The sequence below is a fragment of the Anas platyrhynchos genome, chromosome 30 (genome assembly GCF_047663525.1).
Source record: "Anas platyrhynchos isolate ZD024472 breed Pekin duck chromosome 30, IASCAAS_PekinDuck_T2T, whole genome shotgun sequence".
NCBI classification, from domain to species: Eukaryota; Metazoa; Chordata; class Aves; order Anseriformes; family Anatidae; genus Anas; species Anas platyrhynchos.
In genome coordinates, this window is record NC_092616.1 from 6,672,428 (window position 1) to 6,694,088 (window position 21,661).

At 62.2% G+C, this 21,661-nt stretch overlaps 1 protein-coding gene across 1 annotated transcript; it reads left to right on the top strand.

Moving 5' to 3' along the window:
- The first annotated feature begins 353 nt into the window (after positions 1-353).
- On the top strand, positions 354-20,163 carry LOC139999923 (uncharacterized). Its single transcript, XM_072029576.1, has 16 exons — positions 354-428; positions 532-610; positions 2,998-3,049; positions 3,153-3,231; positions 5,655-5,706; positions 5,810-5,888; positions 9,666-9,717; positions 9,821-9,899; positions 12,288-12,339; positions 12,443-12,521; positions 14,617-14,668; positions 14,772-14,850; positions 17,018-17,069; positions 17,173-17,251; positions 19,889-19,940; positions 20,044-20,163. The coding sequence occupies exons 2-16, from the start codon at positions 554-556 to the stop codon at positions 20,124-20,126; spliced, it is 978 nt and encodes a 325-aa protein (XP_071885677.1). The 5' UTR covers positions 354-428; positions 532-553; the 3' UTR covers positions 20,127-20,163.
- Positions 20,164-21,661: the final 1,498 nt, after the last annotated feature.

Consider the following 21,661-nt stretch of genomic DNA (forward strand, 5'->3'; position numbering starts at 1 on the left):
GGGTTGGGGGGTCGGGGGTTAGGGTTGGGGGGTTAGGGTTAGAGGGTTAGGGTTAGGGTTAGATCGGTTGGGGGGTCGGGGGTTAGGGTTGGGGGGTTAGGGGGTTGGGGGGTTAGGGTTAGAGGGTTAGGGTTAGGGTTAGATCCGTTAGGGTTAGGGGGTTATGGTTGGGGGTCGGGGGTTCGGGTTGGGGGGTTAGGGTTAGGGGGTTTGGGGGTTGGGGTTGGGTACTTGTGGCCCGCGGGGCGCCCGGTGGCCCTACCGGCGTCACCAGCGGCCACCTTGGGGTCAACGGCGGCGGTTTTGGGGTCAACGGCAGCGGTTTTGGGGTTTCGGTCTGGGGGGTGCTGACATGCCCCTCCCCGCACCCCCCCAGGCATCCTGGCCCTGCAGCTGCCCCCGGGGGGGCTCGACGCCGAGTCCTACAGGTGAGAACCAGTCCCCTCCGCCCCCTAAATGCGCCCCCAACCCCCAAAATGCCCCCAGACCCCCCCCAAATTGACCCCCCCCAATTTATTCCCCCCCCTCCAGCGCTTGCCTCCACCTGGCCGAGATGCAGCATCGGGTGCGGAAGGCGCTGGCAGAGTGCGAGCGGCTGCTGCGGGCACGGGTAGGACGGGGGGGGAGACAAAATGGGGGGGGGGCACCAAGGGGGGGGGGGGTCCATGGGGCTAGGGGGGACCCCAAGGATGGGGCGGGGGGGGGGGGAACCAAAATGAGGCGGGAATTAAGTGTGCGGGGTGCTGTTTCCGGGGGGACACATTTGTGGGGCGCACCGGGGGGGGGAACCAAAATGAGGGGGGAACCAAGTGTGCGGGGTTTTGTTTCCGGGGGGACCCATTTGTGGGGCGCACCAGGGGGGGGGGAACCAAAATGAGGGGGGAACCAAGTGTGCGGGGTTTTGTTTCCGGGGGGACCCATTTGTGGGGCGCACCGGGGGGGGGGAACCAAAATGAGGGGGGAACCAAGTGTGCGGGGTTTTGTTTCCGGGGGGACCCATTTGTGGGGCGCAACGGGGGGGGGGAACCAAAATGAGGGGGGAACCAAGTGTGCGGGGTTTTGTTTCCGGGGGGACCCATTTGTGGGGCGCACCGGGGGGGGGGAACCAAAATGAGGGGGGAACCAAGTGTGCGGGGTTTTGTTTCCGGGGGGACCCATTTGTGGGGCGCACCGGGGGGGAACCAAAATGAGGGGGGAACCAAGTGTGCGGGGTTTTGTTTCCGGGGGGACCCATTTGTGGGGCGCACCGGGGGGGGAACCAAAATGAGGGGGGAACAAAGTGTGCGGGGTTTTGTTTCCGGGGGGACCCATTTGTGGGGCGCACCGGGGGGGAACCAAAATGAGGGGGGAACCAAGTGTGCGGGGTTTTGTTTCCGGGGGGACCCATTTGTGGGGCGCACCTGGGGGGGAACCAAAATGAGGGGGGAACCAAGTGTGCGGGGTTTTGTTTCCGGGGGGACCCATTTGTGGGGCGCACCGGGGGGGGAACCAAAATGAGTTGGGGGGGGAACCAAAATGAGAATGGGGGTCCATGGGGTTAGGGTTAGGGTTAGGGTTAGATCCGTTAGGGTTAGGGGGTTAGGGTTGGGGTTTGGGGGTTAGGGTTGGGGGTTTAGGGTTGGGGGTTAGGGGGTTGGGGGATTAGGGGGTTTGGGGGTTGGGGTTGGGTACTTGGGGGGTTAGGGTTAGAGTGTTAGGGTTAGATCTGTTAGGGTTGGGGGGTCGGGGTTTAGGGTTGGGGGTTTAGGGTTGGGGGTTAGGGGGTTGGGGGGTTAGGGTTAGGGGGTTTGGGGGTTGGGGTTGGGTACTTGGGGGGTTAGGTGTTGGGGGGTTAGGGTTAGAGGATTAGGGTTAGGGTTAGATCTGTTAGGGTTGGGGGGTTAGGGTTAGATCCGTTAGGGTTAGGGGGTTAGGGTTGGGGGGTTAGGGGGTTGGGGGGTTAGGGTTAGAGGGTTAGGGTTAGATCCGTTAGGGTTAGGGGGTTAGGGTTGGGGGGTTAGGGGGTTGGGGGGTTAGGGTTAGAGGGTTAGGGTTAGGGTTAGATCCGTTAGGGTTAGGGGGTTATGGTTGGGGAGTCGGGGGTTAGGGTTGGGGGGTTAGGGTTAGGCTTAGATCTGTTAGGGTTAGGGGGTTAGGGGGTTTGGGCGTTAGGGTTAGAGGATTAGGGTTAGATCCGTTAGGGTTAGGGGGTTAGGGGGTTGGGGGGGTTAGGGTTAGAGGGTTAGGGTTAGGCTTAGATCCGTTAGGGTTAGGGGATTAGGGGGTTTGGGCGTTAGGGTTAGAGGATTAGGGTTAGATCCGTTAGGGTTAGGGGGTTAGGGGGTTGGGGGGGTTAGGGTTAGAGGGTTAGGGTTAGGCTTAGATCCGTTAGGGTTAGGGGGTTAGGGGGTTTGGGCGTTAGGGTTAGAGGATTAAGGTTAGATCCGTTAGGGTTAGGGGGTTAGGGTTGGGGGTTTAGGGTGTGGGGTTAGGGGGTTGGGGGGTTAGGGTTAGGGGGTTTGGGGGTTGGGGTTGGGTACTTGGGGGGTTAGGATGGGGGGTTAGGGTTAGAGGATTAGGGTTAGGGTTAGATCTGTTAGGGTTGGGGGGTTAGGGTTAGATCCATTAGGGTTAGGGGGTTAGGGTTGGGGGGTCGGGGGTTAGGGTTGGGGGGTTAGGGTTAGAGGGTTAGGGTTAGGGTTAGATCGGTTGGGGGGTCGGGGGTTAGGGTTGGGGGGTTAGGGGGTTGGGGGGTTAGGGTTAGAGGGTTAGGGTTAGGGTTAGATCCGTTAGGGTTAGGGGGTTATGGTTGGGGGTCGGGGGTTCGGGTTGGGGGGTTAGGGTTAGGGGGTTTGGGGGTTGGGGTTGGGTACTTGTGGCCCGCGGGGCGCCCGGTGGCCCTACCGGCGTCACCAGCGGCCACCTTGGGGTCAACGGCGGCGGTTTTGGGGTCAACGGCAGCGGTTTTGGGGTTTCGGTCTGGGGGGTGCTGACATGCCCCTCCCCGCACCCCCCCAGGCATCCTGGCCCTGCAGCTGCCCCCGGGGGGGCTCGACGCCGAGTCCTACAGGTGAGAACCAGTCCCCTCCGCCCCCTAAATGCGCCCCCAACCCCCAAAATGCCCCCAGACCCCCCCCAAATTGACCCCCCCCAATTTATTCCCCCCCCTCCAGCGCTTGCCTCCACCTGGCCGAGATGCAGCATCGGGTGCGGAAGGCGCTGGCAGAGTGCGAGCGGCTGCTGCGGGCACGGGTAGGACGGGGGGGGAGACAAAAAAAAGGGGGGGGGGGGCACCAAGGGGGGGGGGGTCCATGGGGCTAGGGGGGACCCCAAGTATGGGGCGGGGGGGGGGGAACCAAAATGAGGCGGGAATTAAGTGTGCGGGGTGCTGTTTCCGGGGGGACACATTTGTGGGGCGCACCGGGGGGGGGAACCAAAATGAGGGGGGAACCAAGTGTGCGGGGTTTTGTTTCCGGGGGGACCCATTTGTGGGGCGCACCGGGGGGGGAACCAAAATGAGGGGGGAACCAAGTGTGCGGGGTTTTGTTTCCGGGGGGACCCATTTGTGGGGCGCACCGGGGGGGGGGAACCAAAATGAGGGAGGAACCAAGTGTGCGGGGTTTTGTTTCCGGGGGTCCCATTTGTGGGGCGCAACGGGGGGGGGGAACCAAAATGAGGGGGGAACCAAGTGTGCGGGGTTTTGTTTCCGGGGGGACCCATTTGTGGGGCGCACCGGGGGGGGGGAACCAAAATGAGGGGGGAACCAAGTGTGCGGGGTTTTGTTTCCGGGGGGACCCATTTGTGGGGCGCACCGGGAGGGGGGAACCAAAATGAGGGGGGAACCAAGTGTGCGGGGTTTTGTTTCCGGGGGGACCCATTTGTGGGGCGCACCGGGGGGGGGAACCAAAATGAGGGGGGAACCAAGTGTGCGGGGTTTTGTTTCCGGGGGGACCCATTTGTGGGGCGCACCGGGGGGGGAACCAAAATGAGGGGGGAACAAAGTGTGCGGGGTTTTGTTTCCGGGGGGACCCATTTGTGGGGCGCACCGGGGGGGAACCAAAATGAGGGGGGAACCAAGTGTGCGGGGTTTTGTTTCCGGGGGGAGCCATTTGTGGGGCGCACCGGGAGGGGGGAACCAAAATGAGGGGGGAACCAAGTGTGCGGGGTTTTGTTTCCGGGGGGAGCCATTTGTGGGGCGCACCGGGAGGGGGGAACCAAAATGAGGGGGGAACCAAGTGTGCGGGGTTTTGTTTCCGGGGGGACCCATTTGTGGGGCGCACCCGGGGGGGAACCAAAATGAGTTGGGGGGGGAACCAAAATGAGAATGGGGGTCCATGGGGTTAGGGTTAGGGTTAGGGTTAGATCCGTTAGGGTTAGGGGGTTAGGGTTGGGGTTTGGGGGTTAGGGTTGGGGGTTTAGGGTTGGGGGTTAGGGGGTTGGGGGATTAGGGGGTTTGGGGGTTGGGGTTGGGTACTTGGGGGGTTAGGGTTAGAGTGTTAGGGTTAGATCTGTTAGGGTTGGGGGGTCGGGGTTTAGGGTTGGGGGTTTAGGGTTGGGGGTTAGGGGGTTGGGGGGTTAGGGTTAGGGGGTTTGGGGGTTGGGGTTGGGTACTTGGGGGGTTAGGTGTTGGGGGGTTAGGGTTAGAGGATTAGGGTTAGGGTTAGATCTGTTAGGGTTGGGGGGTTAGGGTTAGATCCGTTAGGGTTAGGGGGTTAGGGTTGGGGGGTTAGGGGGTTGGGGGGTTAGGGTTAGAGGGTTAGGTTTAGATCCGTTAGGGTTAGGGGGTTAGGGTTGGGGGGTTAGGGGGTTGGGGGGTTAGGGTTAGAGGGTTAGGGTTAGGGTTAGATCCGTTAGGGTTAGGGGGTTATGGTTGGGGAGTCGGGGGTTAGGGTTGGGGGGTTAGGGTTAGGCTTAGATCTGTTAGGGTTAGGGGGTTAGGGGGTTTGGGCGTTAGGGTTAGAGGATTAGGGTTAGATCCGTTAGGGTTAGGGGGTTAGGGGGTTGGGGGGGTTAGGGTTAGAGGGTTAGGGTTAGGCTTAGATCCGTTAGGGTTAGGGGATTAGGGGGTTTGGGCGTTAGGGTTAGAGGATTAAGGTTAGATCCGTTAGGGTTAGGGGGTTAGGGTTGGGGGTTTAGGGTGTGGGGTTAGGGGGTTGGGGGGTTAGGGTTAGGGGGTTTGGGGGTTGGGGTTGGGTACTTGGGGGGTTAGGATGGGGGGTTAGGGTTAGAGGATTAGGGTTAGGGTTAGATCTGTTAGGGTTGGGGGGTTAGGGTTAGATCCATTAGGGTTAGGGGGTTAGGGTTGGGGGGTCGGGGGTTAGGGTTGGGGGGTTAGGGTTAGAGGGTTAGGGTTAGGGTTAGATCGGTTGGGGGGTCGGGGGTTAGGGTTGGGGGGTTAGGGGGTTGGGGGGTTAGGGTTAGAGGGTTAGGGTTAGGGTTAGATCCGTTAGGGTTAGGGGGTTATGGTTGGGGGTCGGGGGTTTGGGTTGGGGGGTTAGGGTTAGGGGGTTTGGGGGTTGGGGTTGGGTACTTGTGGCCCGCGGGGCGCCCGGTGGCCCTACCGGCGTCACCAGCGGCCACCTTGGGGTCAACGGCGGCGGTTTTGGGGTCAACGGCAGCGGTTTTGGGGTTTCGGTCTGGGGGGTGCTGACATGCCCCTCCCCGCACCCCCCCAGGCATCCTGGCCCTGCAGCTGCCCCCGGGGGGGCTCGACGCCGAGTCCTACAGGTGAGAACCAGTCCCCTCCGCCCCCTAAATGCGCCCCCAACCCCCAAAATGCCCCCAGACCCCCCCCAAATTGACCCCCCCCAATTTATTCCCCCCCCTCCAGCGCTTGCCTCCACCTGGCCGAGATGCAGCATCGGGTGCGGAAGGCGCTGGCAGAGTGCGAGCGGCTGCTGCGGGCACGGGTAGGACGGGGGGGGAGACAAAATGGGGGGGGGACACCAAGGGGGGGGGGGTCCATGGGGCTAGGGGGGACCCCAAGGATGGGGCGGGGGGGGGGAACCAAAATGAGGCGGGAATTAAGTGTGCGGGGTGCTGTTTCCGGGGGGACACATTTGTGGGGCGCACCGGGGGGGGGGAACCAAAATGAGGGGGGAACCAAGTGTGCGGGGTTTTGTTTCCGGGGGGACCCATTTGTGGGGCGCACCAGGGGGGGGGAACCAAAATGAGGGGGGAACCAAGTGTGCGGGGTTTTGTTTCCGGGGGGACCCATTTGTGGGGCGCACCGGGGGGGGGGAACCAAAATGAGGGGGGAACCAAGTGTGCGGGGTTTTGTTTCCGGGGGGACCCATTTGTGGGGCGCACCGGGGGGGGGAACCAAAATGAGGGGGGAACCAAGTGTGCGGGGTTTTGTTTCCGGGGGGACCCATTTGTGGGGCGCACCGGGAGGGGGGAACCAAAATGAGGGGGGAACCAAGTGTGCGGGGTTTTGTTTCCGGGGGGACCCATTTGTGGGGCGCACCGGGGGGGGGGAACCAAAATGAGGGGGGAACCAAGTGTGCGGGGTTTTGTTTCCGGGGGGACCCATTTGTGGGGCGCACCGGGGGGGGAACCAAAATGAGGGGGGAACCAAGTGTGCGGGGTTTTGTTTCCGGGGGGACCCATTTGTGGGGCGCACCGGGGGGGGAACCAAAATGAGGGGGGAACCAAGTGTGCGGGGTTTTGTTTCCGGGGGGACCCATTTGTGGGGCTCACCGGGGGGGGGAACCAAAATGAGGGGGGAACCAAGTGTGCGGGGTTTTGTTTCCGGGGGGACCCATTTGTGGGGCGCACCGGGGGGGGGGAACCAAAATGAGGGGGGAACCAAGTGTGCGGGGTTTTGTTTCCGGGGGGACCCATTTGTGGGGCGCACCGGGGGGGGGGAACCAAAATGAGGGGGGAACCAAGTGTGCGGGGTTTTGTTTCCGGGGGGACCCATTTGTGGGGCGCACCGGGGGGGGAACCAAAATGAGTTGGGGGGGGGAACCAAAATGAGAATGGGGGTCCATGGGGTTAGGGTTAGGGTTAGGGTTAGATCCGTTAGGGTTAGGGGGTTAGGGTTGGGGTTTGGGGGTTAGGGTTGGGGGTTTAGGGTTGGGGGTTAGGGGGTTGGGGGATTAGGGGGTTTGGGGGTTGGGGTTGGGTACTTGGGGGGTTAGGGTTAGAGTGTTAGGGTTAGATCTGTTAGGGTTGGGGGGTCGGGGTTTAGGGTTGGGGGTTTAGGGTTGGGGGTTAGGGGGTTGGGGGGTTAGGGTTAGGGGGTTTGGGGGTTGGGGTTGGGTACTTGGGGGGTTAGGATGGGGGGTTAGGGTTAGAGGATTAGGGTTAGGGTTAGATCTGTTAGGGTTGGGGGGTTAGGGTTAGATCCATTAGGGTTAGGGGGTTAGGGTTGGGGGGTCGGGGGTTAGGGTTGGGGGGTTAGGGTTAGAGGGTTAGGGTTAGGGTTAGATCGGTTGGGGGGTCGGGGGTTAGGGTTGGGGGGTTAGGGGGTTAGGGGGTTAGGGTTAGGGTTAGATCCGTTAGGGTTAGGGGGTTATGGTTGGGGGGTCGGGGGTTAGGTTTGGGGGGTTAGGGTTAGGGGGTTTGGGGGTTGGGGTTGGGTGCTTGTGGCCCGCGGGGCGCCCGGTGGCCCTACCGGCGTCACCAGCGGCCACCTTGGGGTCAACGGCGGCGGTTTTGGGGTTTCGGTCTGGGGGGTGCTGACATTCCCCCCCCCCGCACCCCCGCATGCATCCTGGCCCTGCAGCTGCCCCCGGGGGGGCTCGACGCCGAGTCCTACAGGTGAGAACCAGTCCCCTCCGCCCCCTAAATGCGCCCCCAACCTCCAAAAGGCCCCCAGACCCCCCCCAAATTGACCCCCCCCAATTTATTCCTCCCCCTCCAGCGCTTGCCTCCACCTGGCCGAGATGCAGCATCGGGTGCGGAAAACGCTGGCAGAGTGCGAGCGGCTGCTGCAGGCACGGTTAGGACGGGGGGGGAGACAAATTGGGGGGGGGGGCATCAAGGGGTGGGGGGGTCCATGGGGCTTGGGGGGACCCCAAGGGTGGGGGGGAACCAAAATGAGGGGGGAACCAAGTTTGCGGGGTGCGGTTGCCGGGGGGACGCATTTGCGGAGTGCACCGGGGGGGGTCCATGGGGTTAGGGGCGACCCCAACGGGGGGGCGGTGGGGGGGGAGGGGGAACCAAAGTGAGGGGGGAACCAAGTGTGCGGGGTGCTGTTTCCGGTGGGACACATTTGTGGGGCGCAAAGAGGGGGGGGGAACCAAAATGAGGGGGGAACCAAGTGTGCGGGGTTTTGATTCCGGGGGGACACATATGTGGGCCGCACCGGGGGGGAACCAAAATGAGGAGGGAACCAAGTGTGCAAGGTTTTGTTTCGGGGTGACACATTTGTGGGGTGCACCGGGGGGGGGGAACCAAAATGAGGGGGGAACCAAGGTTGCAGGGTTTTGTTTCCGGGGGGACCCATTTGTGGGGCGCACCGGGGGGGGGAACCAAAATGAGGGGGGAACCAAGTGTGCGGGGTTTTGTTTCCGGGGGGACCCATTTGTGGGGCGCACCGGGGGGGGGGGAACCAAAATGAGGGGGGAACCAAGTGTGCGGGGTTTTGTTTCCGGGGGGACCCATTTGTGGGGCGCACCGGGGGGGGGGAACCAAAATGAGGGGGGAACCAAGTGTGCGGGGTTTTGTTTCCGGGGGGACCCATTTGTGGGGCGCACCGGGGGGGGGGAACCAAAATGAGGGGGGAACCAAGTGTGCGGGGTTTTGTTTCCGGGGGGACCCATTTGTGGGGCGCACCGGGACGGGGGAACCAAAATGAAGGGGGAACCAAGTGTGCGGGGTTTTGTTTCCGGGGGGACCCATTTGTGGGGCGCACCGGGGGGGGGAACCAAAATGAGGGGGTAACCAAGTGTGCGGGGTTTTGTTTCCGGGGGGACCCATTTGTGGGGCGCACCGGGGGGGAACCAAAATGAGGGGGGAACCAAGTGTGCGGGGTTTTATTTCCGGGGGGACCCATTCGTGGGGCGCACCGGGGGGGGAACCAAAATGAGTTGGGGGGGGAACCAAAATGAGAATGGGGGTCCATGGGGTTAGGGTTAGGGTTAGGGTTAGATCCGTTAGGGTTAGGGGGTTAGGGTTGGGGTTTGGGGGTTAGGGTTTGGGGTTTAGGGTTGGGGGTTAGGGGGTTGGGGGATTAGGGGGTTTGGGGGTTGGGGTTGGGTACTTGGGGGGTTAGGATGGGGGGTTAGGGTTAGAGGATTAGGGTTAGGGTTAGATCTGTTAGGGTTGGGGGGTTAGGGTTAGATCCATTAGGGTTAGGGGGTTAGGGTTGGGGGGTCGGGGGTTAGGGTTGGGGGGTTAGGGTTAGAGGGTTAGGGTTAGGGTTAGATCGGTTGGGGGGTCGGGGGTTAGGGTTGGGGGGTTAGGGGGTTGGGGGGTTAGGGTTAGAGGGTTAGGGTTAGGGTTAGATCCGTTAGGGTTAGGGGGTTATGGTTGGGGGTCGGGGGTTCGGGTTGGGGGGTTAGGGTTAGGGGGTTTGGGGGTTGGGGTTGGGTACTTGTGGCCCGCGGGGCGCCCGGTGGCCCTACCGGCGTCACCAGCGGCCACCTTGGGGTCAACGGCGGCGGTTTTGGGGTCAACGGCAGCGGTTTTGGGGTTTCGGTCTGGGGGGTGCTGACATGCCCCTCCCCGCACCCCCCCAGGCATCCTGGCCCTGCAGCTGCCCCCGGGGGGGCTCGACGCCGAGTCCTACAGGTGAGAACCAGTCCCCTCCGCCCCCTAAATGCGCCCCCAACCCCCAAAATGCCCCCAGACCCCCCCCAAATTGACCCCCCCCAATTTATTCCCCCCCCTCCAGCGCTTGCCTCCACCTGGCCGAGATGCAGCATCGGGTGCGGAAGGCGCTGGCAGAGTGCGAGCGGCTGCTGCGGGCACGGGTAGGACGGGGGGGGAGACAAAAAAAGGGGGGGGGGGCACCAAGGGGGGGGGGGTCCATGGGGCTAGGGGGGACCCCAAGGATGGGGCGGGGGGGGGGGGAACCAAAATGAGGCGGGAATTAAGTGTGCGGGGTGCTGTTTCCGGGGGGACACATTTGTGGGGCGCACCGGGGGGGGGAACCAAAATGAGGGGGGAACCAAGTGTGCGGGGTTTTGTTTCCGGGGGGACCCATTTGTGGGGCGCACCAGGGGGGGGGGAACCAAAATGAGGGGGGAACCAAGTGTGCGGGGTTTTGTTTCCGGGGGGACCCATTTGTGGGGCGCACCGGGGGGGGGAACCAAAATGAGGGGGGAACCAAGTGTGCGGGGTTTTGTTTCCGGGGGGACCCATTTGTGGGGCGCAACGGGGGGGGGGAACCAAAATGAGGGGGGAACCAAGTGTGCGGGGTTTTGTTTCCGGGGGGACCCATTTGTGGGGCGCACCGGGGGGGGGGAACCAAAATGAGGGGGGAACCAAGTGTGCGGGGTTTTGTTTCCGGGGGGACCCATTTGTGGGGCGCACCGGGGGGGAACCAAAATGAGGGGGGAACCAAGTGTGCGGGGTTTTGTTTCCGGGGGGACCCATTTGTGGGGCGCACCGGGGGGGGAACCAAAATGAGGGGGGAACAAAGTGTGCGGGGTTTTGTTTCCGGGGGGACCCATTTGTGGGGCGCACCGGGGGGGAACCAAAATGAGGGGGGAACCAAGTGTGCGGGGTTTTGTTTCCGGGGGGACCCATTTGTGGGGCGCACCTGGGGGGGAACCAAAATGAGGGGGGAACCAAGTGTGCGGGGTTTTGTTTCCGGGGGGACCCATTTGTGGGGCGTACCGGGGGGGGAACCAAAATGAGTTGGGGGGGGAACCAAAATGAGAATGGGGGTCCATGGGGTTAGGGTTAGGGTTAGGGTTAGATCCGTTAGGGTTAGGGGGTTAGGGTTGGGGTTTGGGGGTTAGGGTTGGGGGTTTAGGGTTGGGGGTTAGGGGGTTGGGGGATTAGGGGGTTTGGGGGTTGGGGTTGGGTACTTGGGGGGTTAGGGTTAGAGTGTTAGGGTTAGATCTGTTAGGGTTGGGGGGTCGGGGTTTAGGGTTGGGGGTTTAGGGTTGGGGGTTAGGGGGTTGGGGGGTTAGGGTTAGGGGGTTTGGGGGTTGGGGTTGGGTACTTGGGGGGTTAGGTGTTGGGGGGTTAGGGTTAGAGGATTAGGGTTAGGGTTAGATCTGTTAGGGTTGGGGGGTTAGGGTTAGATCCGTTAGGGTTAGGGGGTTAGGGTTGGGGGGTTAGGGGGTTGGGGGGTTAGGGTTAGAGGGTTAGGGTTAGATCCGTTAGGGTTAGGGGGTTAGGGTTGGGGGGTTAGGGGGTTGGGGGGTTAGGGTTAGAGGGTTAGGGTTAGGGTTAGATCCGTTAGGGTTAGGGGGTTATGGTTGGGGAGTCGGGGGTTAGGGTTGGGGGGTTAGGGTTAGGCTTAGATCTGTTAGGGTTAGGGGGTTAGGGGGTTTGGGCGTTAGGGTTAGAGGATTAGGGTTAGATCCGTTAGGGTTAGGGGGTTAGGGGGTTGGGGGGGTTAGGGTTAGAGGGTTAGGGTTAGGCTTAGATCCGTTAGGGTTAGGGGATTAGGGGGTTTGGGCGTTAGGGTTAGAGGATTAGGGTTAGATCCGTTAGGGTTAGGGGGTTAGGGGGTTGGGGGGGTTAGGGTTAGAGGGTTAGGGTTAGGCTTAGATCCGTTAGGGTTAGGGGGTTAGGGGGTTTGGGCGTTAGGGTTAGAGGATTAAGGTTAGATCCGTTAGGGTTAGGGGGTTAGGGTTGGGGGTTTAGGGTGTGGGGTTAGGGGGTTGGGGGGTTAGGGTTAGGGGGTTTGGGGGTTGGGGTTGGGTACTTGGGGGGTTAGGATGGGGGGTTAGGGTTAGAGGATTAGGGTTAGGGTTAGATCTGTTAGGGTTGGGGGGTTAGGGTTAGATCCATTAGGGTTAGGGGGTTAGGGTTGGGGGGTCGGGGGTTAGGGTTGGGGGGTTAGGGTTAGAGGGTTAGGGTTAGGGTTAGATCGGTTGGGGGGTCGGGGGTTAGGGTTGGGGGGTTAGGGGGTTGGGGGGTTAGGGTTAGAGGGTTAGGGTTAGGGTTAGATCCGTTAGGGTTAGGGGGTTATGGTTGGGGGTCGGGGGTTTGGGTTGGGGGGTTAGGGTTAGGGGGTTTGGGGGTTGGGGTTGGGTACTTGTGGCCCGCGGGGCGCCCGGTGGCCCTACCGGCGTCACCAGCGGCCACCTTGGGGTCAACGGCGGCGGTTTTGGGGTCAACGGCAGCGGTTTTGGGGTTTCGGTCTGGGGGGTGCTGACATGCCCCTCCCCGCACCCCCCCAGGCATCCTGGCCCTGCAGCTGCCCCCGGGGGGGCTCGACGCCGAGTCCTACAGGTGAGAACCAGTCCCCTCCGCCCCCTAAATGCGCCCCCAACCCCCAAAATGCCCCCAGACCCCCCCCAAATTGACCCCCCCCAATTTATTCCCCCCCCTCCAGCGCTTGCCTCCACCTGGCCGAGATGCAGCATCGGGTGCGGAAGGCGCTGGCAGAGTGCGAGCGGCTGCTGCGGGCACGGGTAGGACGGGGGGGGAGACAAAATGGGGGGGGGACACCAAGGGGGGGGGGGTCCATGGGGCTAGGGGGGACCCCAAGGATGGGGCGGGGGGGGGGAACCAAAATGAGGCGGGAATTAAGTGTGCGGGGTGCTGTTTCCGGGGGGACACATTTGTGGGGCGCACCGGGGGGGGGAACCAAAATGAGGGGGGAACCAAGTGTGCGGGGTTTTGTTTCCGGGGGGACCCATTTGTGGGGCGCACCAGGGGGGGGGAACCAAAATGAGGGGGGAACCAAGTGTGCGGGGTTTTGTTTCCGGGGGGACCCATTTGTGGGGCGCACCGGGGGGGGGGGAACCAAAATGAGGGGGGAACCAAGTGTGCGGGGTTTTGTTTCCGGGGGGACCCATTTGTGGGGCGCACCGGGGGGGGAACCAAAATGAGGGGGGAACCAAGTGTGCGGGGTTTTGTTTCCGGGGGGACCCATTTGTGGGGCGCACCGGGAGGGGGGAACCAAAATGAGGGGGGAACCAAGTGTGCGGGGTTTTGTTTCCGGGGGGACCCATTTGTGGGGCGCACCGGGGGGGGGGAACCAAAATGAGGGGGGAACCAAGTGTGCGGGGTTTTGTTTCCGGGGGGACCCATTTGTGGGGCGCACCGGGGGGGGAACCAAAATGAGGGGGGAACCAAGTGTGCGGGGTTTTGTTTCCGGGGGGACCCATTTGTGGGGCGCACCGGGGGGGAACCAAAATGAGGGGGGAACCAAGTGTGCGGGGTTTTGTTTCCGGGGGGACCCATTTGTGGGGCGCACCGGGGGGGGGAACCAAAATGAGGGGGGAACCAAGTGTGCGGGGTTTTGTTTCCGGGGGGACCCATTTGTGGGGCGCACCGGGGGGGGGGAACCAAAATGAGGGGGGAACCAAGTGTGCGGGGTTTTGTTTCCGGGGGGACCCATTTGTGGGGCGCACCGGGGGGGGGGAACCAAAATGAGGGGGGAACCAAGTGTGCGGGGTTTTGTTTCCGGGGGGACCCATTTGTGGGGCGCACCGGGGGGGGGAACCAAAATGAGGGGGGAACCAAGTGTGCGGGGTTTTGTTTCCGGGGGGACCCATTTGTGGGGCGCACCGGAGGGGGGAACCAAAATGAGGGGGGAACCAAGTGTGCGGGGTTTTGTTTCCGGGGGGACCCATTTGTGGGGCGCACCGGGGGGGGAACCAAAATGAGGGGGGAACCAAGTGTGCGGGGTTTTGTTTCCGGGGGGACCCATTTGTGGGGCGCACCGGGGGGGGAACCAAAATGAGGGGGGAACCAAGTGTGCGGGGTTTTGTTTCCGGGGGGACCCATTTGTGGGGCGCACCGGGGGGGGGAACCAAAATGAGGGGGGAACCAAGTGTGCGGGGTTTTGTTTCCGGGGGGACCCATTTGTGGGGCGCACCGGGGGGGGAACCAAAATGAGGGGGGGGGGGAACCAAAATGAGAATGGGGGTCCATGGGGTTAGGGTTAGGGTTAGGGTTAGATCCGTTAGGGTTAGGGGGTTAGGGTTGGGGTTTGGGGGTTAGGGTTGGGGGTTTAGGGTTGGGGGTTAGGGGGTTGGGGGATTAGGGGGTTTGGGGGTTGGGGTTGGGTACTTGGGGGGTTAGGGTTAGAGTGTTAGGGTTAGATCTGTTAGGGTTGGGGGGTCGGGGTTTAGGGTTGGGGGTTTAGGGTTGGGGGTTAGGGGGTTGGGGGGTTAGGGTTAGGGGGTTTGGGGGTTGGGGTTGGGTACTTGCGGGGTTAGGTGTTGGGGGGTTAGGGTTAGAGGATTAGGGTTAGGGTTAGATCTGTTAGGGTTGGGGGGTTAGGGGGTTGGGGGGTTAGGGTTAGAGGGTTAGGGTTAGGGTTAGATCCGTTAGGGTTAGGGGGTTATGGTTGGGGGTCGGGGGTTCGGGTTGGGGGGTTAGGGTTAGGGGGTTTGGGGGTTGGGGTTGGGTACTTGTGGCCCGCGGGGCGCCCGGTGGCCCTACCGGCGTCACCAGCGGCCACCTTGGGGTCAACGGCGGCGGTTTTGGGGTCAACGGCAGCGGTTTTGGGGTTTCGGTCTGGGGGGTGCTGACATGCCCCTCCCCGCACCCCCCCAGGCATCCTGGCCCTGCAGCTGCCCCCGGGGGGGCTCGACGCCGAGTCCTACAGGTGAGAACCAGTCCCCTCCGCCCCCTAAATGCGCCCCCAACCCCCAAAATGCCCCCAGACCCCCCCCAAATTGACCCCCCCCAATTTATTCCCCCCCCTCCAGCGCTTGCCTCCACCTGGCCGAGATGCAGCATCGGGTGCGGAAGGCGCTGGCAGAGTGCGAGCGGCTGCTGCGGGCACGGGTAGGACGGGGGGGGAGACAAAATGGGGGGGGGGCACCAAGGGGGGGGGGGTCCATGGGGCTAGGGGGGACCCCAAGGATGGGGCGGGGGGGGGGAACCAAAATGAGGCGGGAATTAAGTGTGCGGGGTGCTGTTTCCGGGGGGACACATTTGTGGGGCGCACCGGGGGGGGGAACCAAAATGAGGGGGGAACCAAGTGTGCGGGGTTTTGTTTCCGGGGGGACCCATTTGTGGGGCGCACCAGGGGGGGGGAACCAAAATGAGGGGGGAACCAAGTGTGCGGGGTTTTGTTTCCGGGGGGACCCATTTGTGGGGCGCACCGGGGGGGGGGAACCAAAATGAGGGGGGAACCAAGTGTGCGGGGTTTTGTTTCCGGGGGACCCATTTGTGGGGCGCACCGGGGGGGGGGAACCAAAATGAGGGGGGAACCAAGTGTGCGGGGTTTTGTTTCCGGGGGGACCCATTTGTGGGGCGCACCGGGGGGGGGGAACCAAAATGAGGGGGGAACCAAGTGTGCGGGGTTTTGTTTCCGGGGGGACCCATTTGTGGGGCGCACCGGAGGGGGGAACCAAAATGAGGGGGGAACCAAGTGTGCGGGGTTTTGTTTCCGGGGGGACCCATTTGTGGGGCGCACCGGGGGGGGAACCAAAATGAGGGGGGAACCAAGTGTGCGGGGTTTTGTTTCCGGGGGGACCCATTTGTGGGGCGCACCGGGGGGGGGAACCAAAATGAGGGGGGAACCAAGTGTGCGGGGTTTTGTTTCCGGGGGGACCCATTTGTGGGGCGCACCGGGGGGGGAACCAAAATGAGGGGGGAACCAAGTGTGCGGGGTTTTGTTTCCGGGGGGACCCATTTGTGGGGCGCACCGGGGGGGGAACCAAAATGAGGGGGGGGGGGAACCAAAATGAGAATGGGGGTCCATGGGGTTAGGGTTAGGGTTAGGGTTAGATCCGTTAGGGTTAGGGGGTTAGGGTTGGGGTTTGGGGGTTAGGGTTGGGGGTTTAGGGTTGGGGGTTAGGGGGTTGGGGGATTAGGGGGTTTGGGGGTTGGGGTTGGGTACTTGGGGGGTTAGGGTTAGAGTGTTAGGGTTAGATCTGTTAGGGTTGGGGGGTCGGGGTTTAGGGTTGGGGGTTTAGGGTTGGGGGTTAGGGGGTTGGGGGGTTAGGGTTAGGGGGTTTGGGGGTTGGGGTTGGGTACTTGGGGGGTTAGGTGTTGGGGGGTTAGTGTTAGAGGATTAGGGTTAGGGTTAGATCTGTTAGGGTTGGGGGGTTAGGGTTAGATCCGTTAGGGTTAGGGGGTTAGGGTTGGGGGGTTAGGGGGTTGGGGGGTTAGGGTTAGAGGGTTAGGGTTAGGGTTAGATCCGTTAGGGTTAGGGGGTTATGGTTGGGGAGTCGGGGGTTAGGGTTGGGGGGTTAGGGTTAGGCTTAGATCTGTTAGGGTTAGGGGGTTAGGGGGTTTGGGCGTTAGGGTTAGAGGATTAGGGTTAGATCCGTTAGGGTTAGGGGGTTAGGGGGTTGGGGGGGTTAGGGTTAGAGGGTTAGGGTTAGGCTTAGATCCGTTAGGGTTAGGGGGTTAGGGGGTTTGGGCGTTAGGGTTAGAGGATTAAGGTTAGATCCGTTAGGGTTAGGGGGTTAGGGTTGGGGGTTTAGGGTGTGGGGTTAGGGGGTTGGGGGGTTAGGGTTAGGGGGTTTGGGGGTTGGGGTTGGGTACTTGGGGGGTTAGGATGGGGGGTTAGGGTTAGAGGATTAGGGTTAGGGTTAGATCTGTTAGGGTTGGGGGGTTAGGGTTAGATCCATTAGGGTTAGGGGGTTAGGGTTGGGGGGTTAGGGTTAGAGGGTTAGGGTTAGGGTTAGATCGGTTGGGGGGTCGGGGGTTAGGGTTGGGGGGTTAGGGGGTTGGGGGGTTAGGGTTAGAGGGTTAGGGTTAGGGTTAGATCCGTTAGGGTTAGGGGGTTATGGTTGGGGGTCGGGGGTTCGGGTTGGGGGGTTAGGGTTAGGGGGTTTGGGGGTTGGGGTTGGGTACTTGTGGCCCGCGGGGCGCCCGGTGGCCCTACCGGCGTCACCAGCGGCCACCTTGGGGTCAACGGCGGCGGTTTTGGGGTCAACGGCAGCGGTTTTGGGGTTTCGGTCTGGGGGGTGCTGACATGCCCCTCCCCGCACCCCCCCAGGCATCCTGGCCCTGCAGCTGCCCCCGGGGGGGCTCGACGCCGAGTCCTACAGGTGAGAACCAGTCCCCTCCGCCCCCTAAATGCGCCCCCAACCCCCAAAATGCCCCCAGACCCCCCCCAAATTGACCCCCCCCAATTTATTCCCCCCCCTCCAGCGCTTGCCTCCACCTGGCCGAGATGCAGCATCGGGTGCGGAAGGCGCTGGCAGAGTGCGAGCGGCTGCTGCGGGCACGGGTAGGACGGGGGGGGAGACAAAATGGGGGGGGGGCACCAAGGGGGGGGGGGTCCATGGGGCTAGGGGGGACCCCAAGGATGGGGCGGGGGGGGGGAACCAAAATGAGGCGGGAATTAAGTGTGCGGGGTGCTGTTTCCGGGGGGACACATTTGTGGGGCGCACCGGGGGGGGGAACCAAAATGAGGGGGGAACCAAGTGTGCGGGGTTTTGTTTCCGGGGGGACCCATTTGTGGGGCGCACCAGGGGGGGGGAACCAAAATGAGGGGGGAACCAAGTGTGCGGGGTTTTGTTTCCGGGGGGAACCATTTGTGGGGCGCACAGGGGGGGGGGGAACCAAAATGAGGGGGGAACCAAGTGTGCGGGGTTTTGTTTCCGGGGGGACCCATTTGTGGGGCGCACCGGGGGGGGGGAACCAAAATGAGGGGGGAACCAAGTGTGCGGGGTTTTGTTTCCGGGGGGACCCATTTGTGGGGCGCACCGGGGGGGGGGAACCAAAATGAGGGGGGAACCAAGTGTGCGGGGTTTTGTTTCCGGGGGGACCCATTTGTGGGGCGCACCGGGGGGGGGAACCAAAATGAGGGGGGAACCAAGTGTGCGGGGTTTTGTTTCCGGGGGGACCCATTTGTGGGGCGCACCGGGGGGGGGGGGAACCAAAATGAGGGGGGAACCAAGTGTGCGGGGTTTTGTTTCCGGGGGGACCCATTTGTGGGGCGCACCGGGGGGGGGAACCAAAATGAGGGGGGAACCAAGTGTGCGGGGTTTTGTTTCCGGGGGGACCCATTTGTGGGGCGCACCGGGGGGGGAACCAAAATGAGGGGGGAACCAAGTGTGCGGGGTTTTGTTTCCGGGGGGACCCATTTGTGGGGCGCACCGGGGGGGGGAACCAAAATGAGGGGGGAACCAAGTGTGCGGGGTTTTGTTTCCGGGGGGACCCATTTGTGGGGCGCACCGGGGGGGGGAACCAAAATGAGGGGGGAACCAAGTGTGCGGGGTTTTGTTTCCGGGGGGACCCATTTGTGGGGCGCACCGGGGGGGGGAACCAAAATGAGGGGGGAACCAAGTGTGCGGGGTTTTGTTTCCGGGGGGACCCATTTGTGGGGAGCACCGGGGGGGGGGAACCAAAATGAGGGGGGAACCAAGTGTGCGGGGTTTTGTTTCCGGGGGGACCCATTTGTGGGGCGCACCGGGGGGGGGAACCAAAATGAGGGGGGAACCAAGTGTGCGGGGTTTTGTTTCCGGGGGGACCCATTTGTGGGGCGCACCGGGGGGGGAACCAAAATGAGTTGGGGGGGGAACCAAAATGAGAATGGGGGTCCATGGGGTTAGGGTTAGGGTTAGGGTTAGATCCGTTAGGGTTAGGGGGTTAGGGTTGGGGTTTGGGGGTTAGGGTTGGGGGTTTAGGGTTGGGGGTTAGGGGGTTGGGGGATTAGGGGGTTTGGGGGTTGGGGTTGGGTACTTGGGGGGTTAGGGTTAGAGTGTTAGGGTTAGATCTGTTAGGGTTGGGGGGTCGGGGTTTAGGGTTGGGGGTTTAGGGTTGGGGGTTAGGGGGTTGGGGGGTTAGGGTTAGGGGGTTTGGGGGTTGGGGTTGGGTACTTGGGGGGTTAGGTGTTGGGGGGTTAGGGTTAGAGGATTAGGGTTAGGGTTAGATCTGTTAGGGTTGGGGGGTTAGGGTTAGATCCGTTAGGGTTAGGGGGTTAGGGTTGGGGGGTTAGGGGGTTGGGGGGTTAGGGTTAGAGGGTTAGGGTTAGATCCGTTAGGGTTAGGGGGTTAGGGTTGGGGGGTTAGGGGGTTGGGGGGTTAGGGTTAGAGGGTTAGGGTTAGGGTTAGATCCGTTAGGGTTAGGGGGTTATGGTTGGGGAGTCGGGGGTTAGGGTTGGGGGGTTAGGGTTAGGCTTAGATCTGTTAGGGTTAGGGGGTTAGGGGGTTTGGGCGTTAGGGTTAGAGGATTAGGGTTAGATCCGTTAGGGTTAGGGGGTTAGGGGGTTGGGGGGGTTAGGGTTAGAGGGTTAGGGTTAGGCTTAGATCCGTTAGGGTTAGGGGGTTAGGGGGTTTGGGCGTTAGGGTTAGAGGATTAAGGTTAGATCCGTTAGGGTTAGGGGGTTAGGGTTGGGGGTTTAGGGTGTGGGGTTAGGGGGTTGGGGGGTTAGGGTTAGGGGGTTTGGGGGTTGGGGTTGGGTACTTGGGGGGTTAGGATGGGGGGTTAGGGTTAGAGGATTAGGGTTAGGGTTAGATCTGTTAGGGTTGGGGGGTTAGGGTTAGATCCATTAGGGTTAGGGGGTTAGGGTTGGGGGGTTAGGGTTAGAGGGTTAGGGTTAGGGTTAGATCGGTTGGGGGGTCGGGGGTTAGGGTTGGGGGGTTAGGGGGTTGGGGGGTTAGGGTTAGAGGGTTAGGGTTAGGGTTAGATCCGTTAGGGTTAGGGGGTTATGGTTGGGGGTCGGGGGTTCGGGTTGGGGGGTTAGGGTTAGGGGGTTTGGGGGTTGGGGTTGGGTACTTGTGGCCCGCGGGGCGCCCGGTGGCCCTACCGGCGTCACCAGCGGCCACCTTGGGGTCAACGGCGGCGGTTTTGGGGTCAACGGCAGCGGTTTTGGGGTTTCGGTCTGGGGGGTGCTGACATGCCCCTCCCCGCACCCCCCCAGGCATCCTGGCCCTGCAGCTGCCCCCGGGGGGGCTCGACGCCGAGTCCTACAGGTGAGAACCAGTCCCCTCCGCCCCCTAAATGCGCCCCCAACCCCCAAAATGCCCCCAGACCCCCCCCAAATTGACCCCCCCCAATTTATTCCCCCCCCTCCAGCGCTTGCCTCCACCTGGCCGAGATGCAGCATCGGGTGCGGAAGGCGCTGGCAGAGTGCGAGCGGCTGCTGCGGGCACGGGTAGGACGGGGGGGGAGACAAAATGGGGGGGGGGCACCAAGGGGGGGGGGGTCCATGGGGCTAGGGGGGACCCCAAGGATGGGGCGGGGGGGGGGAACCAAAATGAGGCGGGAATTAAGTGTGCGGGGTGCTGTTTCCGGGGGGACACATTTGTGGGGCGCACCGGGGGGGGGAAAGAAAATGAGGGGGGAACCAAGTGTGCGGGGTTTTGTTTCCGGGGGGACCCATTTGTGGGGCGCACCAGGGGGGGGGAACCAAAATGAGGGGGGAACCAAGTGTGCGGGGTTTTGTTTCCGGGGGGACCCATTTGTGGGGCGCACCGGGGGGGGGGGAACCAAAATGAGGGGGGAACCAAGTGTGCGGGGTTTTGTTTCCGGGGGGAACCATTTGTGGGGCGCACAGGGGGGGGGGAACCAAAATGAGGGGGGAACCAAGTGTGCGGGGTTTTGTTTCCGGGGGGACCCATTTGTGGGGCGCACCGGGGGGGGGGAACCAAAATGAGGGGGGAACCAAGTGTGCGGGGTTTTGTTTCCGGGGGGACCCATTTGTGGGGCGCACCGGGGGGGGGGAACCAAAATGAGGGGGGAACCAAGTGTGCGGGGTTTTGTTTCCGGGGGGACCCATTTGTGGGGCGCACCGGGGGGGGGAACCAAAATGAGGGGGGAACCAAGTGTGCGGGGTTTTGTTTCCGGGGGGACCCATTTGTGGGGCGCACCGGGAGGGGGGAACCAAAATGAGGGGGGAACCAAGTGTGCGGGGTTTTGTTTCCGGGGGGACCCATTTGTGGGGCGCACCGGGGGGGGAACCAAAATGAGGGGGGAACCAAGTGTGCATGGTTTTGTTTCCGGGGGGACCCAAGGGGGGGGGGGGAACCAAAATGAGGGGGGAACCAAGTGTGCGGGGTGCGGTTGCCAGGGGGTTAGGGTTAGGGTTAGGGTTTTCGTTTAAGGTTAGGGTTCTTTAGGGTTAGGGCTAGGGTTATCGTTAGGGGGTTAGGGGTAGTATTAGGGGGGGTAGGGTTAGGGGTTAGGGTTAGGGGTAGTGTTAGGGTTTGGGGTTAGGGTTTGGGTTAGGGTTATGGTCAGGGCGTTAGGTTTAGGGTTAGGGTTAAGGTTAGCGTTAGGGTTAGGGATAGGGTTAGGCTTAGGGTTCATTAGGGTTAGGGTTAGGGCTTAGGGTTATGGTTAGGGGGTTAGGGTTCGGGTTCGGGGTTAGGGTTAGGTTTAGGGTTAGGGTTAGGCGGGTTAGGGTTAGGGTGAGGGTTCGGGTTAGGGCTCGGTTTAGGGTTAGGGATTTGGGTTAGGGTTAGGGCTAGGGTTATGGTTAGGGGGTTAGGGTTAGGGTTAGGGTTAGGGGGTTAGGTTTATGGTTAGGGGTTAGGGTTAGGGGTAGGGTTAGAGTTAGGGTTAGGTTTTGGGTTAGTGTTAGGGTTAGGGTTAGAGGGTGATGCTTAGGGTTAGGGGTAGGGTTAGGGTTAGGGTCAGGGTCAGAGTCAGAGTCAGGGTAAGCGTAGTGAGATCCTCTCCTGAGCCTATGTTA

Bases quoted from the DNA above. Each gene is read 5' to 3' on its own strand.
- LOC139999923 (XM_072029576.1), top strand. From the start codon at position 554: ATGCAGCATCGGGTGCGGAAGGCGCTGGCAGAGTGCGAGCGGCTGCTG. The intron at 611-2,997 runs GTAGGACGGGGG...GCACCCCCCCAG, and splicing joins AGCGGCTGCTGCGGGCACGG to GCATCCTGGCCCTGCAGCTG. The intron at 5,707-5,809 runs GTGAGAACCAGT...CCCCCCCTCCAG, and splicing joins CTCGACGCCGAGTCCTACAG to CGCTTGCCTCCACCTGGCCG.